Source organism: Hemiscyllium ocellatum, chromosome 43 (assembly GCF_020745735.1).
Source record: "Hemiscyllium ocellatum isolate sHemOce1 chromosome 43, sHemOce1.pat.X.cur, whole genome shotgun sequence".
NCBI classification, from domain to species: domain Eukaryota; kingdom Metazoa; phylum Chordata; class Chondrichthyes; order Orectolobiformes; family Hemiscylliidae; genus Hemiscyllium; species Hemiscyllium ocellatum.
Window position 1 is genome coordinate 27,865,749 of NC_083443.1, and position 26,651 is coordinate 27,892,399.

Consider the following 26,651-nt stretch of genomic DNA (forward strand, 5'->3'; position numbering starts at 1 on the left):
AGGTTTGGAGTAATAGAGAGAGGCTGAATTGGCTGGAGCATTTTTTTCCCTGGAGCATCGGAGGCTGAGAGGTGACCTTCTCGAGGTTTATAAAATCATGAGAGGCGTAGAAAGGGTGAATAGCTAGGGTCCTTTTCCTACATTAGGGGAGACCAAAACTAGAGAGCATAGGTATGAGGTGAGAGGGGAAAGATTTAAAAGGGACCTGAGGGGTAACCTTTTCACACAGAGGGTGATGTGTGTATGTAACAAGCTGCCAAAGGAAGTGGTGGAGGTGGATACAGTTACAACATTAAAAAGGCAATGGATAAATGAATAGGAAGAGTTCAGAGGGATATGGGCCAAATTCTGGCAAATAGGACTCGGTTAGATAGGGATGTCTGGTCGACATGGACAAGTTAGACTGAAGGTTCTGTTTCCATGCTGCATGACTCTCACTGCAAGAGCAAGGAATCAGAGGCTGTGAATTCTGATGAGCAACTCACCTCCTAACTCCCCAGCGTCCATCTATTTACAAAGCCTAAGTCAGGAGTTTTACAGCATACTCTCCACTTGACTGGATGAGTGTGAGTCCAACAGCACTCAAGAAGCTGAAAGCACTCAACAATCCAGGAAAAAGCAGCCCGTTTGATTAGCGCCCTATTCACCATTCATTACCACTGAAGTACAGTGGCAGCAGTGTGTATCATATACAAGATGGACAATAGCAGCCCAAATGATGCTGTTTGACAGCACCTTCTAAACCTGTGACCCTCAACTAGAGGGACTAAAGCAGCAAATACATGGGAACATCATCGCCTGCGGATTCCCCTCCCAGTCACTCACCATTCTGTCTTGGAAATATATCACCATTCCTTCACTGTTGTCTGCTCCCTGACAGCACGATGAGTGCCCCTGCATTGTAATGCTATTTGAGTTTTTTGAGTTCAGATGTAGGGATGTTTTACTACAGTTACACAGAGATTTGGTGAGACCACACTCGGAGTATTGCCTGCAGTTTTGGGGTCTCTACCTCAGAAAGGATATACTTGTGCAAGACCGAGTGCAGTGGAGGTTCACTGGGCTGATACAGGAATTGGCCGGACCGTCCGTGTGAGGAGAGGTTTGTTCGACCGATCCTATATTCACGAGAGCTTTTGGAAGGATGAGTGGAAGTCAGATTGAAAGGTATAGGGGGTGAGGTGGTGGCCTAGTGATATTATTGCTGGACTGTTAATCCAGGGGCCCGGGTTTGAATCTTGCCATGACAATTGGTGGAATTTGAACCTAATTTCTTTTTTAAAACCTGGAACTATGAATCTGATGGTGACCATGAATCCATTGTCAATGGTTGGAAAAATTCTTCTGGTTCACTAATGTCCTTCAGGAAATTCTTATCTGGCCTACATGTGACTCCAGACCCACAGGAATGTGGTTGACTCTTAACTGCCCTCTGGGCAATTAGCGATGGGCAGTAAATGTTAGCCTAGCCAGTGACGTCCATGTCCCATGAATAAATAAAAAGAAAAATTCTAACAGAGCTGGACAGACTAGATGCAGGGAGGATCTTTCCCTGGGTTGGGGTCTAGAACTGGGGACACTGTCTGTCTGTAGATACAGGGTAGACCATTTGGGACTGGGTTTAGGGAAAGTTCCTTCCTTCACAGGACCGGGAACCTGTGAAATTCTCTACCACAGAAGGCAGTGGGGGCCCAAGTTATTAAAAATATTCAAGAAGCAAATGGATAAATGTTTAGATTTTTTTAAAGAGCCTTAAGGGGTATAGGGAGAAAGCAAAAATATGGCACTAAGACAAAGGATTAGTCATCGAGTCACACAGCAAAGAAACCGATCCTTCAGTCCAACCAGTCATAGAGTCATAGAGGTGTACAGCACGAAAACAGACCTTTCATTTCAACTCGTCTGTGCTAACCAGACATCCGAACCTAATCTAGTCCCATTTGCCAACACTTGGCCCGCATCCTATTCACATACCGTTACAACTTTTAAAAGGCATCTGGATGGGTATTAGGCTCGATGATTTCCTCTGGCAGCTCATTCCATACAAGCACCACCCTCTGTGTGAGAAAGTTGCCCCTTGGGGCCCTTTTTAAATCTTTCCCCTCTAACCTTCAACCTATGCCCTCCAGTTTATGACTCTTCCATCCTGGAGAAAAGACCTTGTCTATTTTATCCATGCCCCTCCACTTTATAAACCTCTGTAAGGTCACCCCTTAGCCCTTAACACTGCAAAGAAAACAGACCCAACATATTTAGCCCGTCCCTACCACCATAATCCCAAACTAAATTAGTCCCATCTGCCTTCATTTGCCTGATTTTCCTTCCAAATGTTTCTTACTCCCGTACTTATCTAAATATCATTTAAACATTGTGACTATACCCCCATCCACCACTTCCTGTGGGAGTTCATTCCACACGCAAACTGCAGCGTGTTTAAAGTAAAATTGCCTCTCATGTCTTTTTTTAAACATCTTTCTCCTCACACCTTAAAAATATGATGTGGAGGTGCTGGTATTTGACTGGAGTAGACAAGGTCAGAAGTCACACAGGTTATAGTCCAACAGGTTAATTTGAAATCACAAACTTTCGGAGTGCTGCTCCTTCATCAGGTGATGAAGCATACGAAATATGCCCTTAAAAATAGTTGTGACCATATTGAATGTCTCAGAGGGTCGAATGGCCTCCTCCTATGGACTGCAGTGGTTCAAGGGTGGCATGGTGGCTCAGTAGTTAGCACTGCTGCCTCACAGCACCAGGGTTCCAGGTTCGATTCTGGCCTCTGGTGACTGTGGAGTTTGCACGTTCTCCCCGTGTCTGCGTGGGTTTCCTCCAGGTGCTCCGGTTTCCTCCCACAGTCCAAAGATGTGCAGGTCAGGTGGATTGGCCATGCTAAATTGCTCATAGTGTTAGGGGCATCAGTCAGAGGAGGATGGGACTGGGTGGGTTACTCTTCGGAGGGTCAGCGTGGACTTGTTGGGCTGAAGGGCCTGTTTCCATACTGTCGGGAATCTAATCATCCAATCAAAAAAGGAGCAGCTCACCATGATCTCCTCCAGGGCAGTGAGGGATGAGCACCAGAGACTGGCTTAGCCTACATTCTGCGAAAGGATTTGAATTAAAGGGTAAAAAAGTGGTGGTAGGAGGTTTGTAGGGAAGACCTGCTAGTATAGGGACCGGTTCAGCCGAATGGCCTATCTCTGTGCCGGAAATTCTGTTTTTCCACGGCACTGCCTCTTCCTTACCTCATCGTTCCCTCACATGCTCAGGAGGCTTTCTCTTTTGCTTGAGCTCTTAAATTTCCTTTTTCTGATCACAGAACATCGGCAAGAGGATGTCTTGTTCCGATTTCATCGGGAACCTGGAAGGTCTGAATGACGGGAAAGATTTCCCAAAGGAACTCCTCAAGGTAGGATTGCGGAGAAAAACAATTAACTTTTTATTGACACTGGTCATGCCCAGACAAGGGATTTCTGTAATGTTGAGAGTTTTTTTTAAAATCAAAATCCTTCCAGTATCCTTTATTTTTAATTAAAAAAAACACAATTCTAATTGCTTGTCAAGTCCAGCAAACTCAGAAAGCAGCATCAGTATAAGTTTAAAAGTATTGAGCAGCATGGGCTGCTGATCTAATCAGTTTTCATTAAGTTCTGGGAATATGCAATTAAACTGCTCTCATTTAATAATGGAACTGTCTTTTCATTATTGCACTGAATGCTGACAGAAATTAGCTTCATGCTCAAACTAACCAAATTCAGTGGCATGGAGGTTGGTCAAAGTTGATAATGTTCTGATCCAGACAAGTTTCATTTGTTCAGTCCTTTGCCACAAGGCCCTGTATGCGTCCATGTTGCTCTCTCTCTCTCTCTCTCTTTTTTGACTTTGCCTATGAGGCCTTGAAGGAGTATGAACAATCCTGCTGCTCCTGCATTGTTCCCAGGAGTTTATGGTGTCCTGATAAGTCAAATCCCAATTTTGTTTCACTCATGAGTAGATATTGGAGCTGACACGAGGAGTTGAGGGTCTAGATTAGAGTGGTGCTAGAAAAGCGCAGCAGGTCAGGCAGCATCCGAGGAGCAGGAAAATCGACATTTTGGGCAAAAGCCCTTCATCAGGAATAGACATGTACCAACAGATTTAGGAACAGCTTCTTCCCCTCTGATATTAGACTTCTGAACGGACCCCTCAAATTTCAAATGTAATGTTGATCTCGCTCTTTGTGTGTCTTCTCTGCAGCCGGAACACTGTATTCCTCGCTCTGGTCTATTACCCTCATGCACTTTGTATGGTATGATCTGCCTGTACTGCACGCAAAACAGAGCTTTTCACTGTATCTAGGTACATGTGAAGGGCTGATGAAGGACTTTTGTCCGAAATGTCGATTTCCCTGCTCCTCAGATGCTGCCTGACCTGCTGTGCTTTTCCAGCACCACTCTAATCTGGACTCTGGTTTCCAGCATCTGCGGTCCTTGTTTTTACCATGAGGAGTTGAGGTACAGGGCAGTCTTGAAGGGCCGAAAGGCCTTACTCATGCTGTAGCTATTTGCTTTCTGAATGAAGGAGGTCATTGCGGTTAGTGTAGAGCAATGTTTCCAGTAATTTTTCCAATCCTTTCTTGGGATGTGGTTGTTGTTGGCAAGACTTGCATTTGTTATTGCTACCAGACAGTAGAAATGAAATAAGCTAAAAATAAATGAACAAACTCCCTCTGGTACATAACATTAATAATTTGAGTCCTGGTACACAGCAAGTTTAAGAGACTGTATAGTTTTTCAAAAGCTTTCTTTGCCTCAAGCCTGCTTCTAGACTAGACTTACAGTGTGGAAACAGGCCCTTCAGCCCAACAAGTCCACACCGACCCGCCGAAGCGCAACCCACCCATACCCCTACATTTACCCCTTACCTAACACTACGGGCAATTTAGCTTGGCCAATTCACCTGACCCGCACATCTTTGTGACTGTGGGAGGAAACCGGAGCACCCGGAGGAAACCCACGCAGACACGGGGAGAACGTGCAAACTCCACACAGTCAGTCGCCTGAGTCGGGAATTGAACCCGGGTCTACAGGCGCTGTGAGGCAGCAGTGCTGCCGTGCTGCCCATTCTGTTGTATACTAATTGATAGAGGTTGATTTGTATCATTCAGCACTGTAGTATCATTGTCTGTACAACCACAAGGAGAGTAGAAGGTGAAATGAATAGATATTTTTCTTGACCAGTAATTCCTGTTACCAGGTTTCTGTTTTTATGCTTTTTAACAAAGACTGCTATTCACTGCAGTGCCCGCGGGGTCTTAATATACTGTTTTGAATTTTAAACTTTAGTGCCTGTGGAAAGAATAATCTCATTAATTCCCCATGTGTGAGACCAATGCAGGTTAAGGAACTGGGTGAGGTAGCACAAAATGACCAGAATCATTGTAGTGCTGAGTTTGAGACATCTTAACTAAAGTTAATTCTCAAATATCAGGCAGCCCAGTGGGTGCCCCGATCACTTGCAATGTGTTGCAGTGTTTTATTTCTCCACAACGGTTCCGATCATACAGCAAGGATTCATAAATGTATCAATGTGGTTTATTTATTCAAAATGAAATTGGACCATTCAGTATCCCATCCTGTCCCATGGTGGATTATCACGCAGTTTAAGATTTGATTTAATTTGTTGTTGTCACATGTACCTAGATACAGTGAAAAGCTCTGTTTTGCGTGCAGTACAGGCAGATCGTAGCATACAAAGTGCATGAGGGTAATAGACCAGAATGAGGAATACAGTGTTCCGGCTGAAGAGAAGACGCACAAAGAGCGAAATCAACATTAAATTTGAAAGTTGAGGGGTCCGTTCAGAAGTCTAATAACAGCGGGGAAGAAGCTGTTCCTAAATCTGTTGGTACGTGATAGAAGAAGTTGGAAGGGAGTATAACCGGGGTGGGAGGGGTCTCTGATGATGTTGGCTGCCTTTTCACGGCAACGAAATGTGTAAATGGATGGGAAACTGCGATGGTCCGGGCTCTGTTCGTAACTTTCTGTAATGTCTTGTGGTCCTGGACAGAGCCATGGCCGTGCCAAGCCATGATGCATCCAGATAGGATGCTTTCTATGGTGCATCTGTAAACATTTGTGAGGGCCCTTCTGGATATGCTCCCTTGCAAGTCTATACTTAAATATAAAGTCGCCGTAGTCTTATCAGACCACAGGGCTACTCTGTCATTACAGAGAAACGACTGATGGTGATTCTTGTTGTCTCGAGGAATTAAGGGCTACGGGGAGAACGCTGGTAAGTGGAGTTAAAATGCCCATCAGCCATGATTGTATGGCGGAGTGGACTCGATGGGCTGAAAGGCCTTACTTCCACTCCTATGTCTTATGGTCTTATGATTTAACCTGAAGGTCACAGTTAAGAAAAAGAAGGAAGCATGTGTCAGGTATAGACAGGATAGATCGAGTGAATCCTTAGAAGAGTATAAAGAAAGTAGGAGTATACTTAAGAGGGAAATCAGGAGGGCAAAAAGGGGACGTGAGATAGCTTTGTCAAATAGAATTGAGGAGAGTCCAAAGGATTTTTACAAATATATTAAGGACAAAAGGGTAACTAGGGAGAGAATAAGGCCCCTCAAAGATCAGCAAGGCGGCCTTTGTGTTGAGCTACAGAAAATGGGGGAGATACTAAATGAATATTTTGTAGTATTTACTGTGGAAAAGGTTATAGACTGTAGGGAAATAGATGGTGACATCTTGCAAAATGTCCAGATTACAGAGGAGGAAGTGCTGGATGTCTTGAAATGGTTAAAAGTGGATAAATCTCCAGGACCTGATCAGGTGTACCCGAGATCTCTGTGGGAAGCTAGAGAAGTGATTGCTGGGCTTCTTGCTGAGATATTTGTATCATCGATAGTCACAGGTGAGGTGCTGGAAGACTGGAGGTTAGCAAACGTGGTGCCACTGTTTAAGAAAGGCGGTAAAGACAAGCCAGGGAACTATAGACCGATGGTGACCTGACCTCGGTGGTGGGCAAGTTGTTGGAGGGAATCCTGAGGGACAGGATGTACATGTATTTGGAAAGGCAAGGACTGATTCGGGATAGTCAACATGGCTTTATGCGTGGGAAATCATGTCTCACAAACTTGATTGAGTTTTTTGAAAGAGTAACAAAGAAGATTGATGGGGGCAGAGCAGTAGATGTGATCTATATGGACTTCAGTAAGGGGTTCGACAAGGTTCCCCATGGGAGACTGATTAGCAAGGTTAGATCTCATAGAATACAGGGAGAACTAGCCATTTGGATACAGAACTGGCTCAAAGGTGGTGGTGGAGGGTTGTTTTTCAGACTGGAGGCCTGCGACCAGTGCCACAGGGATTGGTGCTGGGCCCTCTACTTTTTGTCATTTACATAAATGATTTGGATGCGAGCATAAGAAGTACAATTAGTAAGTTTGCAGATGACACCAAAATTGGAGGTGTAGTGGACAGCAAAGAGGGTTACTTCAGATTACAACAGGATCTGGACCAGGTAGGTCAATGGGATGAGAAGTGGCAGATGGAGTTTAATTCAGATAAATGTGAGGTGCTGCATTTTGGGAAAGCAAATCTTAGCCGGACTTATACGCTTAATGGTAAGTTCCTAGGGAGTGTTGCTGAACAAAGAGACCTTGGAGTGCAGGTTCATAGCTCCTTGAAAATGGAATCGCAGGTAGATAGGATAGTGAAGAAGGCATTTGGTATGCTTTCCTTTATTGGTCAGAGTATTGAGTACAGGAGTTGGGAGGTCATGTTGCTGCTGTACAGGACATTAGTTAGGTCACTGTTGGAATATTACTTGCAATTCTGGTCTCCTTCCTATCAGAAAGATGTTGTGAAACTTGAAAGGGTTCAGAAAAGATTTACAAGGATGTTGCCAGGGTTGGAGGATCTAAGCTACAGGGAGAGGCTGAACAGGCTGGGGCTGTTTTCTCTGGAGCGTTGGAGGCTGAGGGGTGACCTTATAGAAGTCTACAAAATTATGAGGTGCATCGATAGGATAAGTAGGTAAAGTCTTTTCCATGGGGTTGGGGAGTCCAGAACTAGAGGACATAGGTTTAGGGTGAGAGGGGAAAGATATAAAAGAGACCTAAGGGGCAACTTTTTCACGCAGAGGGTGGTATGTGTATGGAATGAGCTGCCAGAGGAAGTGGTGGAGGCTGGTACAATTGCAACATTTAAGAAGCATTTGAATGGGTACATGAATAGGAAGGGTTTGGAGGGATATGGGCCGGGTGCTGGCAGATGGGACTAGATTGGGTTGGGATATCTGGTCAGCATGGACGGGTTGGACCGAAGGGTCTGTTTCCATGCTGTACATCTCTATGACTCTGTGACCTCAGGTGAAGGGAGAGGTTGACAAGGAGAGTCCTTCACGGTCACGGTTGATGCGGGAACTGAAGTCATGCCATTGGCATCACTTTGCATTGCAAATCAGCCGTCCTGCCAACTGAGCAAACCCCTTGAAATGATGTCACATGCAATAGACAGAGCTTTGCAAGGTGCTGCTGTCCTGAATGCCAAAGACTGCCAGCAACAATGGGCAGTATTGCTGAGCAACGTTCCCTGTAACCTGAGCATCTGCATGGCCCCACAGCCACCTGGAGATGCTGGACACCATTCAGAGTGCTTCCACATTGACATCCACATACGGATGCTGTTGCAGTGCACAGACCTTGAAGGTGTGTACAGTGGGGGGAAAATATCTAGAGGTAAATTAATAGTTGCTGGGTCATTAAGTTGCTGAACTAGGATTTTGAGCCTTTAGGTTCTTCTCTGGGATTTGTGACATTAGTTTGGCTAAGACTCAGGTGTAGGGCTGAGGGAATGCTGTATTTCATGATAAGACATTATACTGAAGTTCTGTCTGTTCATCAGATAGATGTCAGAAATAGCAATTTTGTATTCCAAGAGAAGGAAATTGTCTCCATGTCCTGGTGGAGATTCGTTCCTCTGCAGATGCTACTAACACACAATCTTATTTGTTATTTTCTGGAATCCTGCTAGTTTTGTCTACATAACATCAGGAATCATACTGCAGAAAGGAAACAAACTCCTTTGGTTACAAAGGATGTTGGGATATTGAATGCAAATATATGTATTGCAAAACTATTTCTTCTTGGCCTGCACAAATTGGCAGCTGTGGCCCAGAGAATTGGTTGGTCTTCAGATTTGGTGACACTGCCTCCAGTGGCTGGAGGACCATCAACCGTAATCTCCCTGTTACCCTTCGTTCATGGGTTTGGGGTCACTGCAACCCTCAGGATTGATGCACAAACCCACAAGTGGATCAGAGAGAATCATTCTGCAGCCACACCAAAGCCTGCTTTAGGCAATACAGATCTTAATTTTATCCTGATCATAGAGCAGCCAGAGGAAGTGGTGGAGGCTGGTACAATTGCAACATTTAAAGGCATTTGGATGGGTATATGAATAGGAGGGGTTTGGAGGGACATGGGCCGGGTGCTGGCAGGTGGGACTAGATTGTGTTGGGATATCTGGTCAGCATGGACGGGTTGGACTGAAGGGTCTGTTTCCGTGCTGTACATCTGACTCTATTATTTCTTTCCCTTGGTTCCTCTCCTTGAAGGTATCGATGTTTTTATGCCCAACCCTCTAATGATTCTGTTTTATGTTCTGATTTTCTGCTGTTCATGGGATATTCGTGAATCATGACTGTAAAGACATGGTGCAGATATGATAGGCTGAATGACCTCCTGCATTGTAATATCTCCGTGAGAACACTGGAGACAACAAAAGTAATTAGATTAGATTCCCTACAGTGTGGAAACAGGCCCTTTGGCCCAACAAGTCCACACGAACTCTCTGAAGTGTAACTCACCCAGACCCATTTCCCTCTGACTAATGCACCTAACACTATGGGCAATTTAGCATGGCCAATTCACCTGACCTGCTCATCTTTGGACTGCGGGAGGAAACGGAGCACCCGGAAGAAACCCACGCAGACAGGGGAGAACGTACAAACTCCACACAGACAGTCACCCAAGGCTGGAATTGAACCTGGGTTCCTGGTGCTGTGAGACAGCAGTGCTAACCACTGAGCCACCGTGCCACCTGTAAAGACATTGAGCCTTAGCGAGCAGGACATGATTTGAGCATGCAATCTTCTGATCTGGAGTCAGACACGCTACCACTGCGCCACAAGCCCACAGCCTCCTTGAAAGTCATTATCCAAAGCCCATTATTAATTCATCAATTTCATCTTCTGAAGGACTAATTTTTTTTTACCAATCTATTCCTTTTTCTCGACTTGTAACTTTTCCCTCTTCTTATGGATTTACATACACACAAAAAAAAGCCGTGGAAAAATTATGATACGGATAGAGGCCAATCAACCCATCATGGTTACATCAGCTAAGAAGGAGAAAGGGATAAGCTGGCTGCATATTTGAATCCCACGTGTCAGAATTTGCTCCAGAACCTTGCGGGTTTTGGTGCAGATCCAGGTTACAGATCCAGAGTTTCTATTTCAACTACTAAACTGGGCAGTGAATGTCAGGCACCCATCAGCCTCTGGGTGTTAAGTGGCTTTCCTCATGTCTCCCACTGCTGGTCACTTTGCAGCTATGTCTCCAGTATCATTGTCATGCCCTTTTATTGTGTAAATTTATCCATCTTGTTATAAATGCTGCGTGCATTCAGGCAAAGAGCCTTCAGTTTTGTCTTTTGAATGTCTTTCTCTACACTGCCTTTACATGCTGCTGCATTTTTACATTTGCTTGTCCCTTCCTGTCTGTCTGGTTATCATTATGTGCTATTGCCTCGCCCTTTTTGTTTCTTCCAAATCTCCTCTCATGTGAACACCCTTACACCCTCCTCCCCATTTTTGTAGCTTGGAGCCCTTTTGATGGCCTGGATATACAATTTACCAATGTAGGCCACATCCAGTGTAAGTCGGGAGTGTGGGGCTGGAAAAGCACAGCAAGTCAGTCCGCATCCAAAGGAGCAGGAGAATCGATCCACTAAGCCAGGTGAAGACTGCCCCAGCTGCATAGCTTCCACTTTCCCCTGAACTGGCACCAGTTCCCTTTGAATCAATACCTCTTTCTCCCACCCAAACATTGAAGGACACATTCAACTCCCTGATCATACTTTCTTTACTTCCTCTTTATTCATTCACGGGGTGAGGACAGTAATAGCCAGGGAGCATTTATTGCCCAGAGGGCAGTAAAGAGTCATCCACATTGCTGTGGGTCTGGAGTCACATGTAGGCCAGACCAGGTAAGGATGGCAGTTTCCTTCTCTAAAGGACATTAGTGAACCAGATGGGTTTTTCTGTCAATCAACAATGGGTTCATGAGATCATCATTAGGCTCTTACTTGCAGTTTTTAAAAATTGAATTCCCTAGGCATTTATCTGGGTCTCTCAATTAACAGTCCAGTGATAATACTATAAAACCATGCCCCCACCCCACATTAATTCATGGCTCTGTTTGTAACCTTGATGTTATTACCTTTGCAGTCTTGCTTTGACCCGAGAGATTTATTCTCTCTCTAAACAGAACCTCCTCCTTGGTCGTACTTATGTCATCAATCTCCAAATGGATTCAACAATTTTTCCCACACTCTGAGCAGATGTCCTTGAGCAGTGGCAACCAGGCAACTGACACAACCTTTGTGATTCACACTGTCCACTGCAGAGAACAACAGCATACTAATGCCCACTATTTCATTCCTACTCACATGCAGCGAGGATTAATGTTCAAACAGCCTTTCAGAATGTGCTTTTTGAGTCTGTAGAGATTTAACTGGAGGAAATTACAGAGTAAGTCTCACATGCCTGTACCATACTACGCAACAGAGAACGGTGGGTGCTGGAAATCTGAAATGAAAACGAGAAAAAAACTGGAGAAACTCTGCAGGTGTGTGGAGAGAAAGCAGTGTTAATACTTTGGGTCGAGTGACCCTTCTTCAGAACTGACAGTAGCTAGGAAAAGGTGGTGATGACAGGGGCGGGGGAGGAGGGACTAGGTAGTTGGAAATGGAGCCCAAAAGGAGAGAAAGTAACAGGCAAAGCAGTAGTTGATGGTGGGAAGGACAAAAGCTGACAATAGCAGCCCTTTCCCCCCAGTGGTTGAATCCTCTTCCTTCTGATTGGAGGAGGCTTTGTCAAAACTGTACTATCTAAGGGTCTTCTGGTCTGTTGGGAGTGGGTAAGACTATAATTTTCTGTTGTGGACAGTCAGAATTAGGACTTACAGTATGCGGTTACTTGCAATGGAGAGCGATTCCTCTGGGTCTGAATGTACGAGGGATGAGTTATATCTCTGGAGACTTTGAATTTTTGTGTTTATGCCTTTGCTTGCTGATAGTGTATCATTTAACAGTGCACCCTCTTCCTCTCCTGCTCCCTGCTGACTGGGTAGCTTTTCCCCAGAGAAGTCTTTTTGTTTGGGGTGAGGTGATGGTACATACACAAACATGCAGCTTCATCCTTAGAATTAGAATAAGGTTTTATTGTCATGTGTACTCAAGTACAAAAGTGCAGTACAGTGAGAAGTATATAATGTCACCACGCACAGTGCCATCTTAGGGTATGAAGTATCTAGTTTTGAATGTTCAGTACTAAAATTTATGAGGTACAAAATTAGAGAAATAAAGAAAAAAGCTAAAGGTTCCGTATGACTGTTCTTCATAGGAAAATAACTAAAGTTAGTGTGGGCGGTACGGTGGCACAGTGGTTAGCACTGCTGCCTCACAGCGCCTGAGACCCGGGTTCAATTGCCGACTCAGGCGACTGACTGTGTGGAGTTTGCACATTCTCTCCGTGTCTGCGTGGGTTTCCTCCGGGTGCTCCAGTTTCCTCCCACAGTCCAAAGATGTGCAGGTCAGGTGAATTGGCCAGGATAAATTGCCCGTAGCGTTAGGTAAGGGGTAAATATAGGGGTATGTGTGGGTTGCGTTTCGGCGGATCGGTGTGGACTTGTTGGGCCGAAGGGCCTGTTTCCACACTGTAAGTAATCTAATCTAATCTAATCTAATAATCATTGCAGTCTTTCTATGGTCTGCAGTGGGTCCACGCTAGGAGCTTTCCATAAGTGGTCTCACTCTCCCTGGTGCTGGGCTGACCCCAATTGAGCTTGTTAGCCACTAACAGCCATCTGGAACAGACTGACTGCTCCAGGCCCCCAGACCACAGAAACCCAGTGTGGAGGCCGCCCAGCTCCAGGCCCCCAGTCCACGGGACCGCCCAGCTCCAGGCCCCCAGTCCACGGGACCACCCAGCTCCAGACCCCCAGTCCATGGGACCACCCAGCTCCAGGCCCCCAGTCCACGGGGCCGCCCAGTTCCAGGCCCCCAGTCCACGGGACCGCCCAGCTCCAGGTCCCCAGGCCAGGACCACCGTGCTCTAGATCCTAGTCCACCCACCTCCAATTCTAACACTGATGGGCTGCTGCCTTCCATATTTGGAAAATGGAAGGGTGTTTCCTTCTCTTTCTCAGTCAGAAACAATGGAAGGAGGTTATCTATGATGATTATTTTCAAACTCCCCCATGTGAAACACTAACCCCAAGAATGGACTGACTCCCTGAGAGCCCTGAAGCTGTTGACACACTTCCTACAAGTGCAGACACATTCCTGAGGAACTGTTGTAAATGTAGACGATCTCTTGTAAATGTAGACGATCTCTTGTAAATGTAGACGGGCTGCCAGGGATGGTCTACAAATATTCACTCCCTTCCATACAGGCGTGTATATTTTCAGGGTGTCCTGTGCAAACTCAGTTGGGGGTCAGCCCAGCACCAGGGAGCACAAGGCCATGTATGGAAAGCCCCAACTATCGGCTGTCATGATTATCTTTTAACTTTATTTATTTTCCTATGAAGAACCGTCATATAGAACTTTTAGTTTATTTTTAACTATATTTCTCTATTTTTGTACCTAATCTATTTTAGTGGATATCCTTAGAACATTGGAGTGCTCCCATAGATATTGTCTTCTCTCCTTGATCAAATGTGGGGCATTGCTGGCAAGGCTATCAGTTTTGTTGCCCATCCTTTTAACTGTCACAATCAGTGGGTCGCTTGGCTGTTGCAGTTATGATTCTGGATTTCGCTGCTCCTCGGATGCCGCCTGAACTGCTGTGCTCTTCCAGCACCACTAATCCAGAATCTGGTTTCTAGCATCTGCAGTCATTGTTTTTACCATATTGCAGTTATGAGTTGACTGTGCTGCTGGAGTCACATGTACACCAGACTAGGTAAAGATGGCAAATTCCAATGAAACATAATGGGTTTTGTTTTTGAACAGTAATGAAAGATAATTTAAAGGCCAGATTTATTGATTTAACTCAGTGCTGCAGTGGGATTTGAATCTGTATCCCCAAAGAAGTAGCCTAGGTCTCTGGATTACTAGTCTGGTGATAATAAGCTACACCACCATCTTCCCAAGAGCTTTCATGTAATATCTAGAAAGTATAGATGGAGAATCATGTTCCTTAGCTAACGGAAATCTGATAACTACACAGCACTCCCTGGGTTCCAGTGCGGATCCTGAATCCATGGGTTCCACTTTGAAAAGTCCTACTTTAACTGATATCTAATCAGACATTGCTGATTTTCACCGTATGCAGTCACTTCCTATTTCATACATGAGTTCACAAGCGTTAAACGCAGCAGGCAGCCCTGGGATGCTTGATTATTTTCTGATGCACTCATTTCCGAACCGACCTTACAAATAAAGTTGAATCGCAGACTCACAGCACAGACCTGTGAACAAACTGGTAGGGGGGAGGTGGGGCTGGTTGTTCTTTTCTATCGATGCTTGATGAAACAAAATACTTTGCTTAAGTTCCAGCAAATGCCTTCCTCTCCACAAAACCCACAGCAAAGAACAAAGTGCAGCAAATGTTTCCCTAGCTGCAATGATCAGGAGATTTAATATTCGTAAAATAATTAAGCTCACCTCTTGAAGTCCATGCTTTCAATTTGATGCTCCCTTTCCTATTGTAGTTCAGAGTATTGCTAATGTATGCACTATAGAGACATCAGCAAAATTCATTTTTAAAAATTAAGTCACATTCCAATAATTAGCTATGATTCGCAGTCTTGGTATATCATGGTACGTTGATGTTGCCATGACTTAACTTTCAATAGGCTAACTCTGTTCAGGCACCCCTAGCCTCATTAGCATTTCTTTAAAGGCTTGATTGAATAGCTTTTAGATCACGCAACACATTCTATCAATCAAGGTCACTCCATTTTAGTGATTAATGCCCAACCTTTGTCATTGTCAGCTATGTTCCCTTATTTACAATAGTTTAAACTTTGGAGAGAAGCTTAAAAATTCCCAATCTGACCTCTGAGACCCAAATCAAGGTAGCATTTGATGTCTAAACTCCACAGGCTAAGCTGTGAATTTTGTGATCCGGTTTATAGCTTCAGCGGCCTAGTTGATTTGGAGATAGTGTGTTACAAGTTCAGCTTCTCCACTTCCAGGTTCACCCTGTTAGGTGTTGTTCTAGTTTAAGGGTGTTAAGTTATTAGGACTGGAAATCCCAATGGGCAACACGATATTTGCTGTAACGTTGCTTACATTACTTGACCTGAGTGGCACCATCTTTGATGTGACCTTTCCCTCCCTCTGACTTAAGGCCACTGTCGGCTCCACATTGTTGTCTGAAATCCAGACTGCCCACAGAACTGCTTCCCATCCCCACCACATGAAACCATTCCCCCACCACCCTGGGAGCAGTCAGTACGAGCCCCCATACATGACGGAGCTGCCCCTCCTGACCCGACACCTCATCCCTTCCCTACAGGCCTGAGGGCTCCACTGAACACTACCAAACCCCCTCCCTCAATGGAGGGGCCCTGAGATATGAGGATAAGTCCCACTTAGCAGGTGCCTGAAGGGACCCTGGAAGGAGTGGCAGCCACAAAGAAGGTGACCCACATCCGAAAACAAAAAGACCCCACCAGGTAGCTGTCATGATGCGGTCAGGAAACACTGATGACCCCCCCCGCCCCAGACAAACTGATAAACAAAGTCACCCCAGCTCCATTTCCACATTTAGAGGGTCCACTGTGGAAGGTACTAAAACTACTGTAAAATGTTATATTTGTTTTAAACTGTTATTTTTAAAATTTATTTTAAATTCTGTTCCATCACAATGTAAGAATTTAGATGTACAAAATCCTATATTTCAACTTAGAGGGTACTGATGTTTTAATTTTTTTCTTTATCAAGGAAGGAACCTAACTCTGGCTTTACCATTGATTCTAATGGGAATTTATGCTTCACTTAAAGTCTTTTCGCTTAAGATCACGATTTTCAGGAATGCCACCCAGATTTTGAGCAAAGATACTCTGCAGTTCCGATGGGTGCTTGTTCAGTGTTAGCGTTCTTGGCCTGGAGTGAAGAAATTGTGTTGCAGACTGATACTCTAGTGTGTTACTGAGGGACTGCTGCATTGTCAGAGGGTGCAGGCTTTTAGATGAAAGGTTGAACCAAGAACCTGCATACTTAAGTGAATATTAGAAGTCCTAATGCACTATTTGAGAGTTAAGGAGATCTCTTGGAATCCTGGTCTATATTTACACATAACCAGAAATAGCCAGACGCAGGTGAAAAATCCAGGCAATATGAATGGGAAGGGCATATTTCCTTACCAGAGATGTCAATAGCTGGGCACATAGCTTTAAAGATTGGAATAATTAGAGTAGATTTGATGGTTTACTTCATCCAGTGGGTGGTGGAAGCCTGGGACCTCAGTGTTTCAAATTATGGCAGAAACCTACATCATATATAGAAAGTACTTTGATGTGCAGTTGAAATGCTATAGGGCTATGGACTAGGAGCTGGATGTGGGATTAGGCTAGATCACATCAATTTGGCCAGGACAGACACATGGGCTGAATGGCCTCACTTTGTGCTGTAACATTTGTAGATTTGAACCAGGTTTCTTCTGTTAGCTTGGAGGCGATAGTGGCATAGGAAAATTCAATCACTTTGTACTCAGAGCAGTTGCAATATTTTATTTTGGAAGGATAAGTGTGTTGTGTCCTACAATGTACATGTGACGAGTATGGTCAGAATACAATGTACCTGAATGACATGCAGAAAAGCAGGATACTACAGAAAATGTTGGAAATCAGATTTTTGAAAATTTTACTTATTTGTTCATGGGCATCACTGGCAAGACCAGCATTTATTGCCCATCCCTAATTGCCCTGGAGACAAGTGGTGAGTTATTGCGATGATCCACTGCAACCCTTGGGGTGCAGAGTCACCCACAGAGCTGTTAAGAAGGGAGTTCTTACATTTTGACCCTGCACACCAAAGGAACAGCGATAGACTTCCAAGACTGGATAGTATGTGGCTTAGAGAGGAACTTGCAGCTGGTGGGTGTTCCCGTGTATCTGCTGGCCTTGCCCCTCGGCAAGTGGTAGCGGTAGTGGGTTTGGAAAGTGCTGTTGGAGGAGACTTAGTGAGTTGCTGTAGATGGTACACGTTGCTGATCTGGGGCATTGGTGGTGGAGGGAGTGGACATTCAGTAATCTGAATGGACAAATGCTGGAAATAATGAGCAAGTCAGGCACCTGTCTGGGGAGAGAGAAACAGAGTTAATATTTCAAAAGGTTCCAGGACTGAAAAACTGAATAGGATGTTCTGAAATAAAGGGTGCTCACTTTTGTGTTCAGTGTCCCTCGTTTGCTGTATTTGGTATAATATAGAAAGTATACTAGAGCAGAGTGTGCAAAACCTGGTACTGTATACACCACACTCGGTTTCTTATTCAAATTGAGGAGGACAGTGTGGAACTCCAAAAGGACAGTGATAAGTCGGTGGGACGGGGGATGGGTGGTAGGTGAGGTTCAATGCAGACATGTGTGAGGTGAAGAATTTTGCGACAGAAGAACATTGAAAGATGATATAAAATGGGGGTCTGATTGTAAAGGGGATGCAGTAATAGAGGGACCTGGGGTGTGAATGTGCTCAGATCTTTGAAGATAGCAGAATAGGTGGAGAATAGTAAATAAAGCTACAGTGTTTTCAGGCTTTGAGTAGGAGCAGAGATTACAAGAGCAAGGAAATGATGCTGAATTTGTATACAACACATGTTAGACCTCAGCTAGAGTATTGTGTACTGTTGTGGGTACCATGTTATAGGAAATTTGTGAATGTATTGGAGAGAGTGGAGAAGCAATTTACATGAATTCTTCAAAGAATGCGAAACTTCCATGATGAAGATAGATTGACGAAATTGTGACTGGAGAGAAAAAGGCTGAGAGGAAATCTGATAGAGATTTAAAAATGATGAGGTGGCTGGATAGAGAGGAAGAAGCTATTCTTGCTGGTAAAATACAAAAGCTTAAACATGCACCAACAGATTCATGAATAGCTTCTTCGCTGCTGTTTTTAAACTTCTGAACGGACCTCTTAAATTTAATGTTGATCTCACTCTTTGTGAACCTCCTCGCAGCTATAACATTCTATTCCTTGCTCTGTTCTATTACCCTAGTGCACTTTGTATGGTATGATCTACCTGTACTACACACAAAACAAAACTTTTCACGGTACCTAGGTACGTGACAGTAATAAGTCAAAATGAAAAAAGAGCAAGGAAGATAAAATTTAAAGTGATGTGCAAACAAAGCAGAGCTGATGTGAGAAAAATCTTTTTCACACAGAGAGTAGTTAGAGTCTGGAATGCACTGTCTGGCAGGTTCAATTGAGACATTCAAGAGGGTACTGGATGGTTATTCGGATAGAAATGACTTGCAGAGGTATGGGGAAAAGGCAGGAGATTGGCACTGGGGTTCAAAGCAGTACAGGCATTATGGGCTGAATGGCCTCCTTCTTTGCTGTAAATGGATTCTGTGCGTTCCTGACTGGTTTTTGCACACTGAGAGCAGTCAGACTAAATTCCTGGGACTATAGAGAGTATCAAAGACTGGTTCCAGTCTGGTGGAGGTGGGGTGGGGATGGGGTGGGGGGGTGGGTGGGTTGGGGGCAGGCAGGGTCAAGGGCACCAATGGAGCCAGCATCTGACAACCTTTGGGCTGTAGAGTCATAGAGCCATAGAGATGTACAGCATGGAAACAGATCCTTCGGTCCAACTTGTCCATGCTGACCAGATATTCTAAGTTAACCTAGTCCCATTTGCCAGCACTTGGCCCATCTCCCTCCAAACCCTTCCTATTCATATACCCATCCAGATGCCTTTTTAAATGTTGCAATTGTACCAGCCTCCACCACATCCTCTGGCAGCTCATTCCACACACGTACCACCTTCTGCATGAAAAAGCTACCCCTGCGGTCTCTTTTATATCTTTCCCCTCTCGCCCAAAACCTATGCCCTCTTGTTCTGCACTCCCCACCCCAGGGAAAAGGCTCTATCTTTTTTACCCTATCCCTGCCCCTCATGATTTTATAAACTTTTATGAGGTCACCCCTCAGCCTCCGACATTTCAGGGAAAACAGCCCCAGCCTGTTCAGCCTCTCCCTGTAGCTCAAACTCTCCAACCCCCTGGCAACATCCTTGTAAGTTGTGTTGGCGTTCTGAGCAGATCACTTGATCCGAAGTGTTAATTCTTGATTTCTCTCCACAGATGCTGCTAGACCTGCTGAGCTTTTCCAGCAAACTCTTTCTGATTTTACAGCCTCAGCAGTCCTTTGAGTTTTTAACTTTTGACTGAGCCCCTGGGGCAATTGGCATGTGCCCTTCTCTCAGGACGTGGTGAGGAATGTGGGTGCTGCTAATCATGAGGGTTAAAAATGAAAACACATCACATGTGAATCTGCCTGTGTGTGTGTGTTTAAATAAAAGCCCAACCTACGTAGATAACCAGATGTTTTTTTTTCGCTCTGTCTTGTTGAGCCCTGAGGATTGCTCAGGGTGCTAATTAGCGGCTGGCATTTAGTTGTGACATTGAGCGCAGAGAGCTGAATGCTGTAGTACAGTCAGTGTTGAGAATAAGCTGGCAGCAATTTCTCCAAAGGGGGCTGTTTGTCTCAGAGGTGGGAAAGGGGACAGAAAGGAGCTTCTGTGAGGAGGAGGCGAAAGCCTGGGATTGCATGCTAATTCCATAGCACTCCCCAACCAGAGGCGATAGTGATTGGGTCCGTGTGTATGTGCCTGTAATTCAGCTCTGCTGTGTTTTGTGTGTGTGTGTGTGTTTGCAGTGATTTGACGAAATTAAGACTGTGTGTGTGTGTGTGTGTGGGAGGGGTGAGGAAGAGGGGAAAATCTACAATTTCCAAAAAAAAAACCCAACCCCTACCTGCTGCCAGAGGGGAACATGATCGGCTTGAACAGCGTTCACACAAGCGAGAATCTGCGCCCCCGGACGGCAGCATCAGCGCGCTATAACCGGGATTACTGCGGGGCACACGCCGCTCGCTACCGAACACCACAGCGCTCGAAATCCCTTCGAAATCCCGGTGTAGACAAAAACAAGGTAAAACCGGCGTCAACAGAGAGCGGGGGAATCACATCTGATCAGCTTTGCAGCATCGGGATGGTTTTATTGCTGATTGAACCAGAATTTGCAATTTTTTTTAAGTTAAATTTTTTTGCTTGTTTAATTTTTGAGGTTTTTTTTTAAAATAAGGAAACTTGATCCTATTGAATGATGTTCTCTCCTGTGCGTGCAGGAGTTGGACTTCCCTGGTTTTATTAAAATCTGGAGCATGTATTGGATTAAGGTCCCATAAAAGTCAGATATTTGGGAGAGGGGAGGGAATTTGAGATGGTGTCTACCCCCCCCCCTCTCTCTCTCACTCCGACGGTGTTGAAGTGGTGCAGAAAGGGAGGGGGGATGGGTGGGAGGGGGAACGTGCCCCGCTGCCCAAAAATATACAAATAAATCAGCCCCCACCAGGTTTGTTTTTGCTGCAATGCAGCATTGGATTGAGAGGGTACAAAAGTCCTGAGACCCGCGGCTGTGCATCACTTGAAGTTGCTCTTGAACTGCAGCTCTTCTCGTTCCTGCTGTTTGCACTAAGACTGGTTCTGCGGCCAATGTGCTTCCAAGCCGCGGTTACTTACTGAATTAACACCATCCTGAATTTACAGAAACACAGCGTAATCTGATCTGAGCCCTAGGATTCACCCTCAGTTTTCATTCAGCTCACTGTCTGCTGGAAGTATTCTGTTCGCGTTATGCGGTGCACCTCGTCACTAAAAATATATTTCCCAACCACCCCGTTCAGAAATGTTGTTACACCACCTCTTAGGCTGGTAAGACTTGAACTCGGAGCTCCTGGCTCAGAGGGAGAGGCACTACCGCTACAACTCTTTCTTAAATTGATAGTTCTGTTGCAGTACAGTCACTTGAGTTATCCAAATGTAGTGAGGCAGATTTTGTTGAAGTGTCTGGCATACCATCTTTTAAAAGAAAAATCAGTAAACCCATTTGGAAATGATATGATGCACTTCTAGGGCAGTTGAGACTTGAATCTCTGGCCCAGGGATGGGGCGTTATCGCTGTGCCACAAAATTTCTTTTTCAAACGACCCCTTGAGCCAAGTGTTTGTTAAAGTAGTTTTAATCAACCTGTTCAGACATATTCTGACACACCTCCACAGAACTGTGGGTATCCCAGAGATAGGAACACTACCACTGTATCACAACCGATTGCTTTTCTGTATGGACGCAGAAAACGAGAAACAATTACTAACACAAATATTTGTTCTGCAGCACATTAGCTCAGTGGTTAGCACAGCACCAGGGTCCCAGATTCGATTCCAACATCGGGCGACTGTCTGTGTGGAGTTTGCGCATTCTCCCCGTGTCTGTGTGGGTTTCCTCCATGTGCTCCGGTTTCCTCTGGGTGCGCCGGTTTCCTCCCACAGTCCAAAGACGTGCTGGTCAGGTGAATTGGCCATGCTAAATTGCCCATAGTGTTAGGTGCATTAGTCAGAGGGAAATGGGACTGGGTGGGTTACTCTTCGGCGGGTCGGTGTGGACTGGTTGGGCCAAAAGGCCTGTTTTCACACTGTAGGGAATCTAATCTAATCTAACCTAAAATTTAGAGCGATCAAGTGATTCCTGTGAATTTCAGTTACCAGGCACACTTCACCTTCTAGGTAGAAGTGAGAACTGTGGATGCTGGAGATTAGTCAAGATTAGAGTGGAATTCCTGATGAAGGGCTTTTACCCGAAATGTTGATTTTCCTGCCTCTCGGGTGCTGCCTGACCTGTGCCTTTCCAGCACCACTCTAATCTTGACACTTCCACCTTTTGCCTTGTGAAAGTGGGAGCAACTTTTTCTGTGATTTGCACATTAATTACTCACTCCCTTCACTCACAGAAAGTTCAACCTAGTCACTAACCTTATAATCAAACAAGGAACTCTGAATGCTGGAGATCTGAAATAAAAAGGATTTCTGATGAAGAGTCACTCATCTCAAAACTCTGCTTTCTCCCATAGATGCTGCTAGACCCGATGAGTTTCACCAGCAATTTCTGTTTTTGTTACTAACCTTTCAATTATGTGAAAGGTGATCGGTTCACCTCTCATTATAAGTACGTGTAATAAGCACTATAAGCATGGGGACTCATTTCCTCAAGCTGTGAATTAGAATCATAACATTCTTAGTGTGGAATCAGACCATTTGGCCCATTGAGCCCACACCAACCCTCTGAAGAGCATCCCACCCAGACCCATCCTCTCCCTGTCACCACACATTTCTCATGGCTAACCCACCCAGCCTGCATATCCCTGGATATTGTGGGGCGATTTAGCACAGTCAATTCACCGTAACCTACACATCTTTGGAATGTGGGAGGAAACTGGAGCACCCGGGGGGGAACCTACACATACACTGGGAGAATATGCAAACTCCACACGGACTGTTGTCTGAGGCTGGAATTGAATCTGGGACTCTAGTTTGTGAGGCAGCAGTGTGAGCCATTGTGCCACCTCAGATTATTTTAGGAGAGTTTAAAATGTCAAATTTTACATCAACTTACTTTCCCTGTCTGTCCCTTTCCTCTTTATCTTAATCCAGTCTTTCTTTGCGCCTCTTTGATTTCACTTTCTGCAGCTGATTTTATGTTGGATTAACTCACTGTAACTTACAATCCTTCTCAAATCTTCCTCTGTTTCAGCAAGCTTTTTGTACTCACTGTTTTAGTCACTTTCCAGAGTTGACAGTGACCCATGTTTCATATGGTCACCTGGAGATTCGCGAACTGACAATCTCGTTCGTTAATTCTTTGCCCCCTTTCCATATGTCATTGATTTACATGGTATTCACCATCACAGCGATGGTGCTGGGAGGAGCTTATCTTAACAAGGGAGGAAAAACCCAGAGAACAGATCATCATAATCCTCATCTGAGATTATTGCATTGAATGACTAAATCATTAGAATTAACGGGAAATAAATTTGGGAAATTGTTACACTAGGGTGTCAAGGGATATAGAATAAAATAAGTTGGAGTTAAGTGACAGATCAGCCATAATCAAATCGAATGGCTGAATGTTAGTCAGGAGTATTATCTAAGCAGCTAGAATGAAATACGCAATATACTGTCTCAGGTGCTACTTTTTAAAAGTGAGGTGTAATTCCATGTCTTGTCCTGTTGGGGGAGAATCCAGAACTTGCGGTCACTCTTTTTAAAAAAAAGTAAGGGGTCACCCACGAAGAGAATGTTTTCGTCTTTGAGAAGGCCCTAAGTCTTTGGAACTCGCTTCGTCAATAGTCCTTAGTCAAGATAGACAGGTTTATGATAGGCAAGAGGGGTGAAAGGTTATCAGGGTTGGCAGGAAGATGGAGTAAGCAGATCAGTCTTGATCTTATTGAATCGTGGAGCAGATTTAAGGTGACTAAGTGGCCTACTCCAGCTCCTGTTCCATATCTTTCATATCTGGGCCAACATTTCACTCATGATCCAGAAAATATTAGCTCATTGTCCACTGACTAGATTCATTTAGGATGCCTGGTCAGCATGGACGAGTTGGACTGAAGAGTCTATTTCTGTGCTGTACACATCTATGATTGTGACGCTATAACTTAGATGTGACTGCTACATTTGCCAACAGTCAATTTGTTGTCAAGTAAGTCACAGCATGAAGCACTTTGGTTTAGTTTAAGGCACTGTTACTTCCAAAGGAAGCGTTACATCCAAAATGGCATTCCTTGATTCCTGTCCTGCTTTGCACTGTGGTATAGCACTTGCTTCCATAAAACACAGTCAATGCTCACTCAGCTGATGAATATAAAAGCGATGATTTATCACTTTCTGCTGGGTAAGGACATTCATGGCTGTGTGACCACGATGAGTGAATGGGGTAAGAGGTTACTGGTCTGCCAGGATCTCATTTAACGACAGACCAATTTTGATGGACTGAATTCCCTCTGAAGCTGAAAATGTGTTGCTGGTTAAAGCACAGCAGGTTAGGCTGCATCCAAGGAATAGGAAATTCGACGTTTCGGGCATAAGCCCTTCATCAGGAAGGGCTTATGCCCGAAACGTCGATTTTCCTATTCCTTGGATGCTGCCTAACCTGCTGTGCTTTAACCAGCAACACATTTTCAGCTGTGATCTCCAGCATCTGCAGACCTCATTTTTTACCTGAATTCCCTCTGAAAACCTATTCACTCACCTAGATTGTGGTTACACCGTCTTGCTTCACAATAGCAAAACAGCTGCTCAGTGCAGTTATGAACCAGGGTTTGCAGTGAATGGGACTCTTAATGATAGGTCAGATCTTTTTGGAAAGTGCAACGAGGATGTTTCTGGAACTTTGAACTAGCTGGGAGCCTGATGAAGTGTGTGTGACATATTGAAGACTTTATTACTTTAGACCGCATGCTATGTGGTAATTGTGTTGTGTTTGGTACTTATTAAAAACAGCCCTTGCCAAAGGCTGTGCTGTTACAGGGAGGGTGGTGATATGAGTACTGTGAAAGCATGATAAAAAGAAGAAGATGTTTGTCAGAGATTGCTGTAGCATTTTCATATATGGAACCAAACAAATTGCAGCAAAAACTCCTCCAGGATTGGATTTGAAGTGATTTATTATTGTCACATGTACCTGAGTACAGTGAAAAGTTCATTTTGCATGCAGTGCGGGCAGATCATACCAAACAAAGCGCATTTGGGTAATAGAATAGAGTGAGGAATACAGTGTTCTGGCTGCAGAGAAGATGCACAAAGAGTGAGACCAACATTTAACTTTGAAATTTGCAAGGTCCACTCAGAAGTCTAATAACAGCAGGGAAGAAACTGTTCTTGTATGTGTGTTTTAAGCCTTCTGCCCAACGGAAGAGGTTATGACCAGGGTGGGAGGGATCATTGGCTACCATTCCGAGGCAGCAATAAGTATAGATGAAGTCAGTGGAGGGTTGTCCCGATCAATTTGTGAAATTTTGGAAGGACATCAGTGATTTTGGAATAAATATTTCTCACATGACCCAGCCAGGACCGATGCATCATGTTTTGTGTAATAGTGGGTAAGACACAGGGGTTTTTCCAGAAGTCTTACTGCTTGGCTAGTAATCCAGCGACCTGTGTAATGTTCTGGGTCCCCAGGTTTCAATCCACCAGTTGTCAAGTGCTGGATTAATTGGTTCATGATTTTGAAAAGACTTAGCACCAGGTAAAGTTCCTCAGACTCTATCCCTTTAGTGGAGAACAATTTCCATTGTCATTTTTTGCAGTGTAGAACAAACCTAAAGAGCTCATGGCGTGCTCCGGTACCTATGTTCTAACACCTTAACCAAAAATCACCTTGATTTAATTTACATTCTATACATGTTGAGTTTGTCTGTGACCTTCCTGTCTGCTTCTGGTAACTTTTGGGAGTGAAAAATAAGCCAGAATCTTGAAATGTTGAGTGATATTTTGAGTTTTCTTTTAATGTCCAGAGTGCTGTTACACTCAACTGAATGTTGTTTCTTTTCATAAATCACCCAACATAGTTTTTCATTTAATATTTTACACACATTTTGGAACATGGCTATAAATTGTCAAGCTCAGGGAGACCTCTTTGATTGTCACTCTCCACCACATAGATCCAACAGGGTGAAATGTGATGCATTACACAGAAGGCAGTTCGAGGTCTCTTTGTGCTGTATTTTGAGAGCATTTGGATGTGACACACTGCCCTGTTAGATTGGGAGTGATTGCTTCATTTCAGCTGAAGAATGTGACAGAAACAAGGGAAATGTTTTCCACATACACACTGACGATGACTGATCTGAAGTCAGAGATGAAGTGGAAGCAACCTGATCCACTGTGCCACCTGGTCCTCAGTGGAAATCTTGCTCGAAAAGACAACTACAGCTTGTTCCCTGGTGGTTGGCCAATGTGTACATACACCATAGTAGTGGCTCATCAGTTTACTCAGTGTGAATCTCCATCACAAGAGCTTGAACCTATTCCACAATGTGTTATTGAGGTGGCCAGGGACCTGTAAGAAAACCAAATGGGAACTTGTTTTGAACTAAAGCCATAACAAAGATAAAGATACTTTTATATGAAGCAATGGGGGCGCAGAGAGAGAATGACTTTGAGGATAATACCTTTTTCTCGGGTAACCTTTTAATAAAAATATAACGCACTCATGCAGTTCCCAGGGACTGTGCTTTTTTTTTGTCATTCCTTAAATAGTCAAGTATGAACAAAAAGCATTTTGTGCAGTATCATTTCTCAACTTCATCCTCA

The 26,651-nt window shown here is 44.4% G+C and overlaps 1 protein-coding gene across 3 annotated transcripts in view; it reads left to right on the plus strand.

The window, feature by feature from the left end:
* Positions 1 to 26,651, plus strand: part of LOC132834920 (PH and SEC7 domain-containing protein 1-like) — a 140,635-nt gene that overhangs the window by 79,864 nt on the left and 34,120 nt on the right. For all 3 annotated transcript variants that reach the window (XM_060854059.1, XM_060854060.1, XM_060854061.1), the window contains one exon: positions 3,317 to 3,406. In XM_060854059.1, the coding sequence (XP_060710042.1) occupies positions 3,317 to 3,406 (90 nt within the window). The remainder of the gene's footprint in view (positions 1 to 3,316; positions 3,407 to 26,651) is intronic.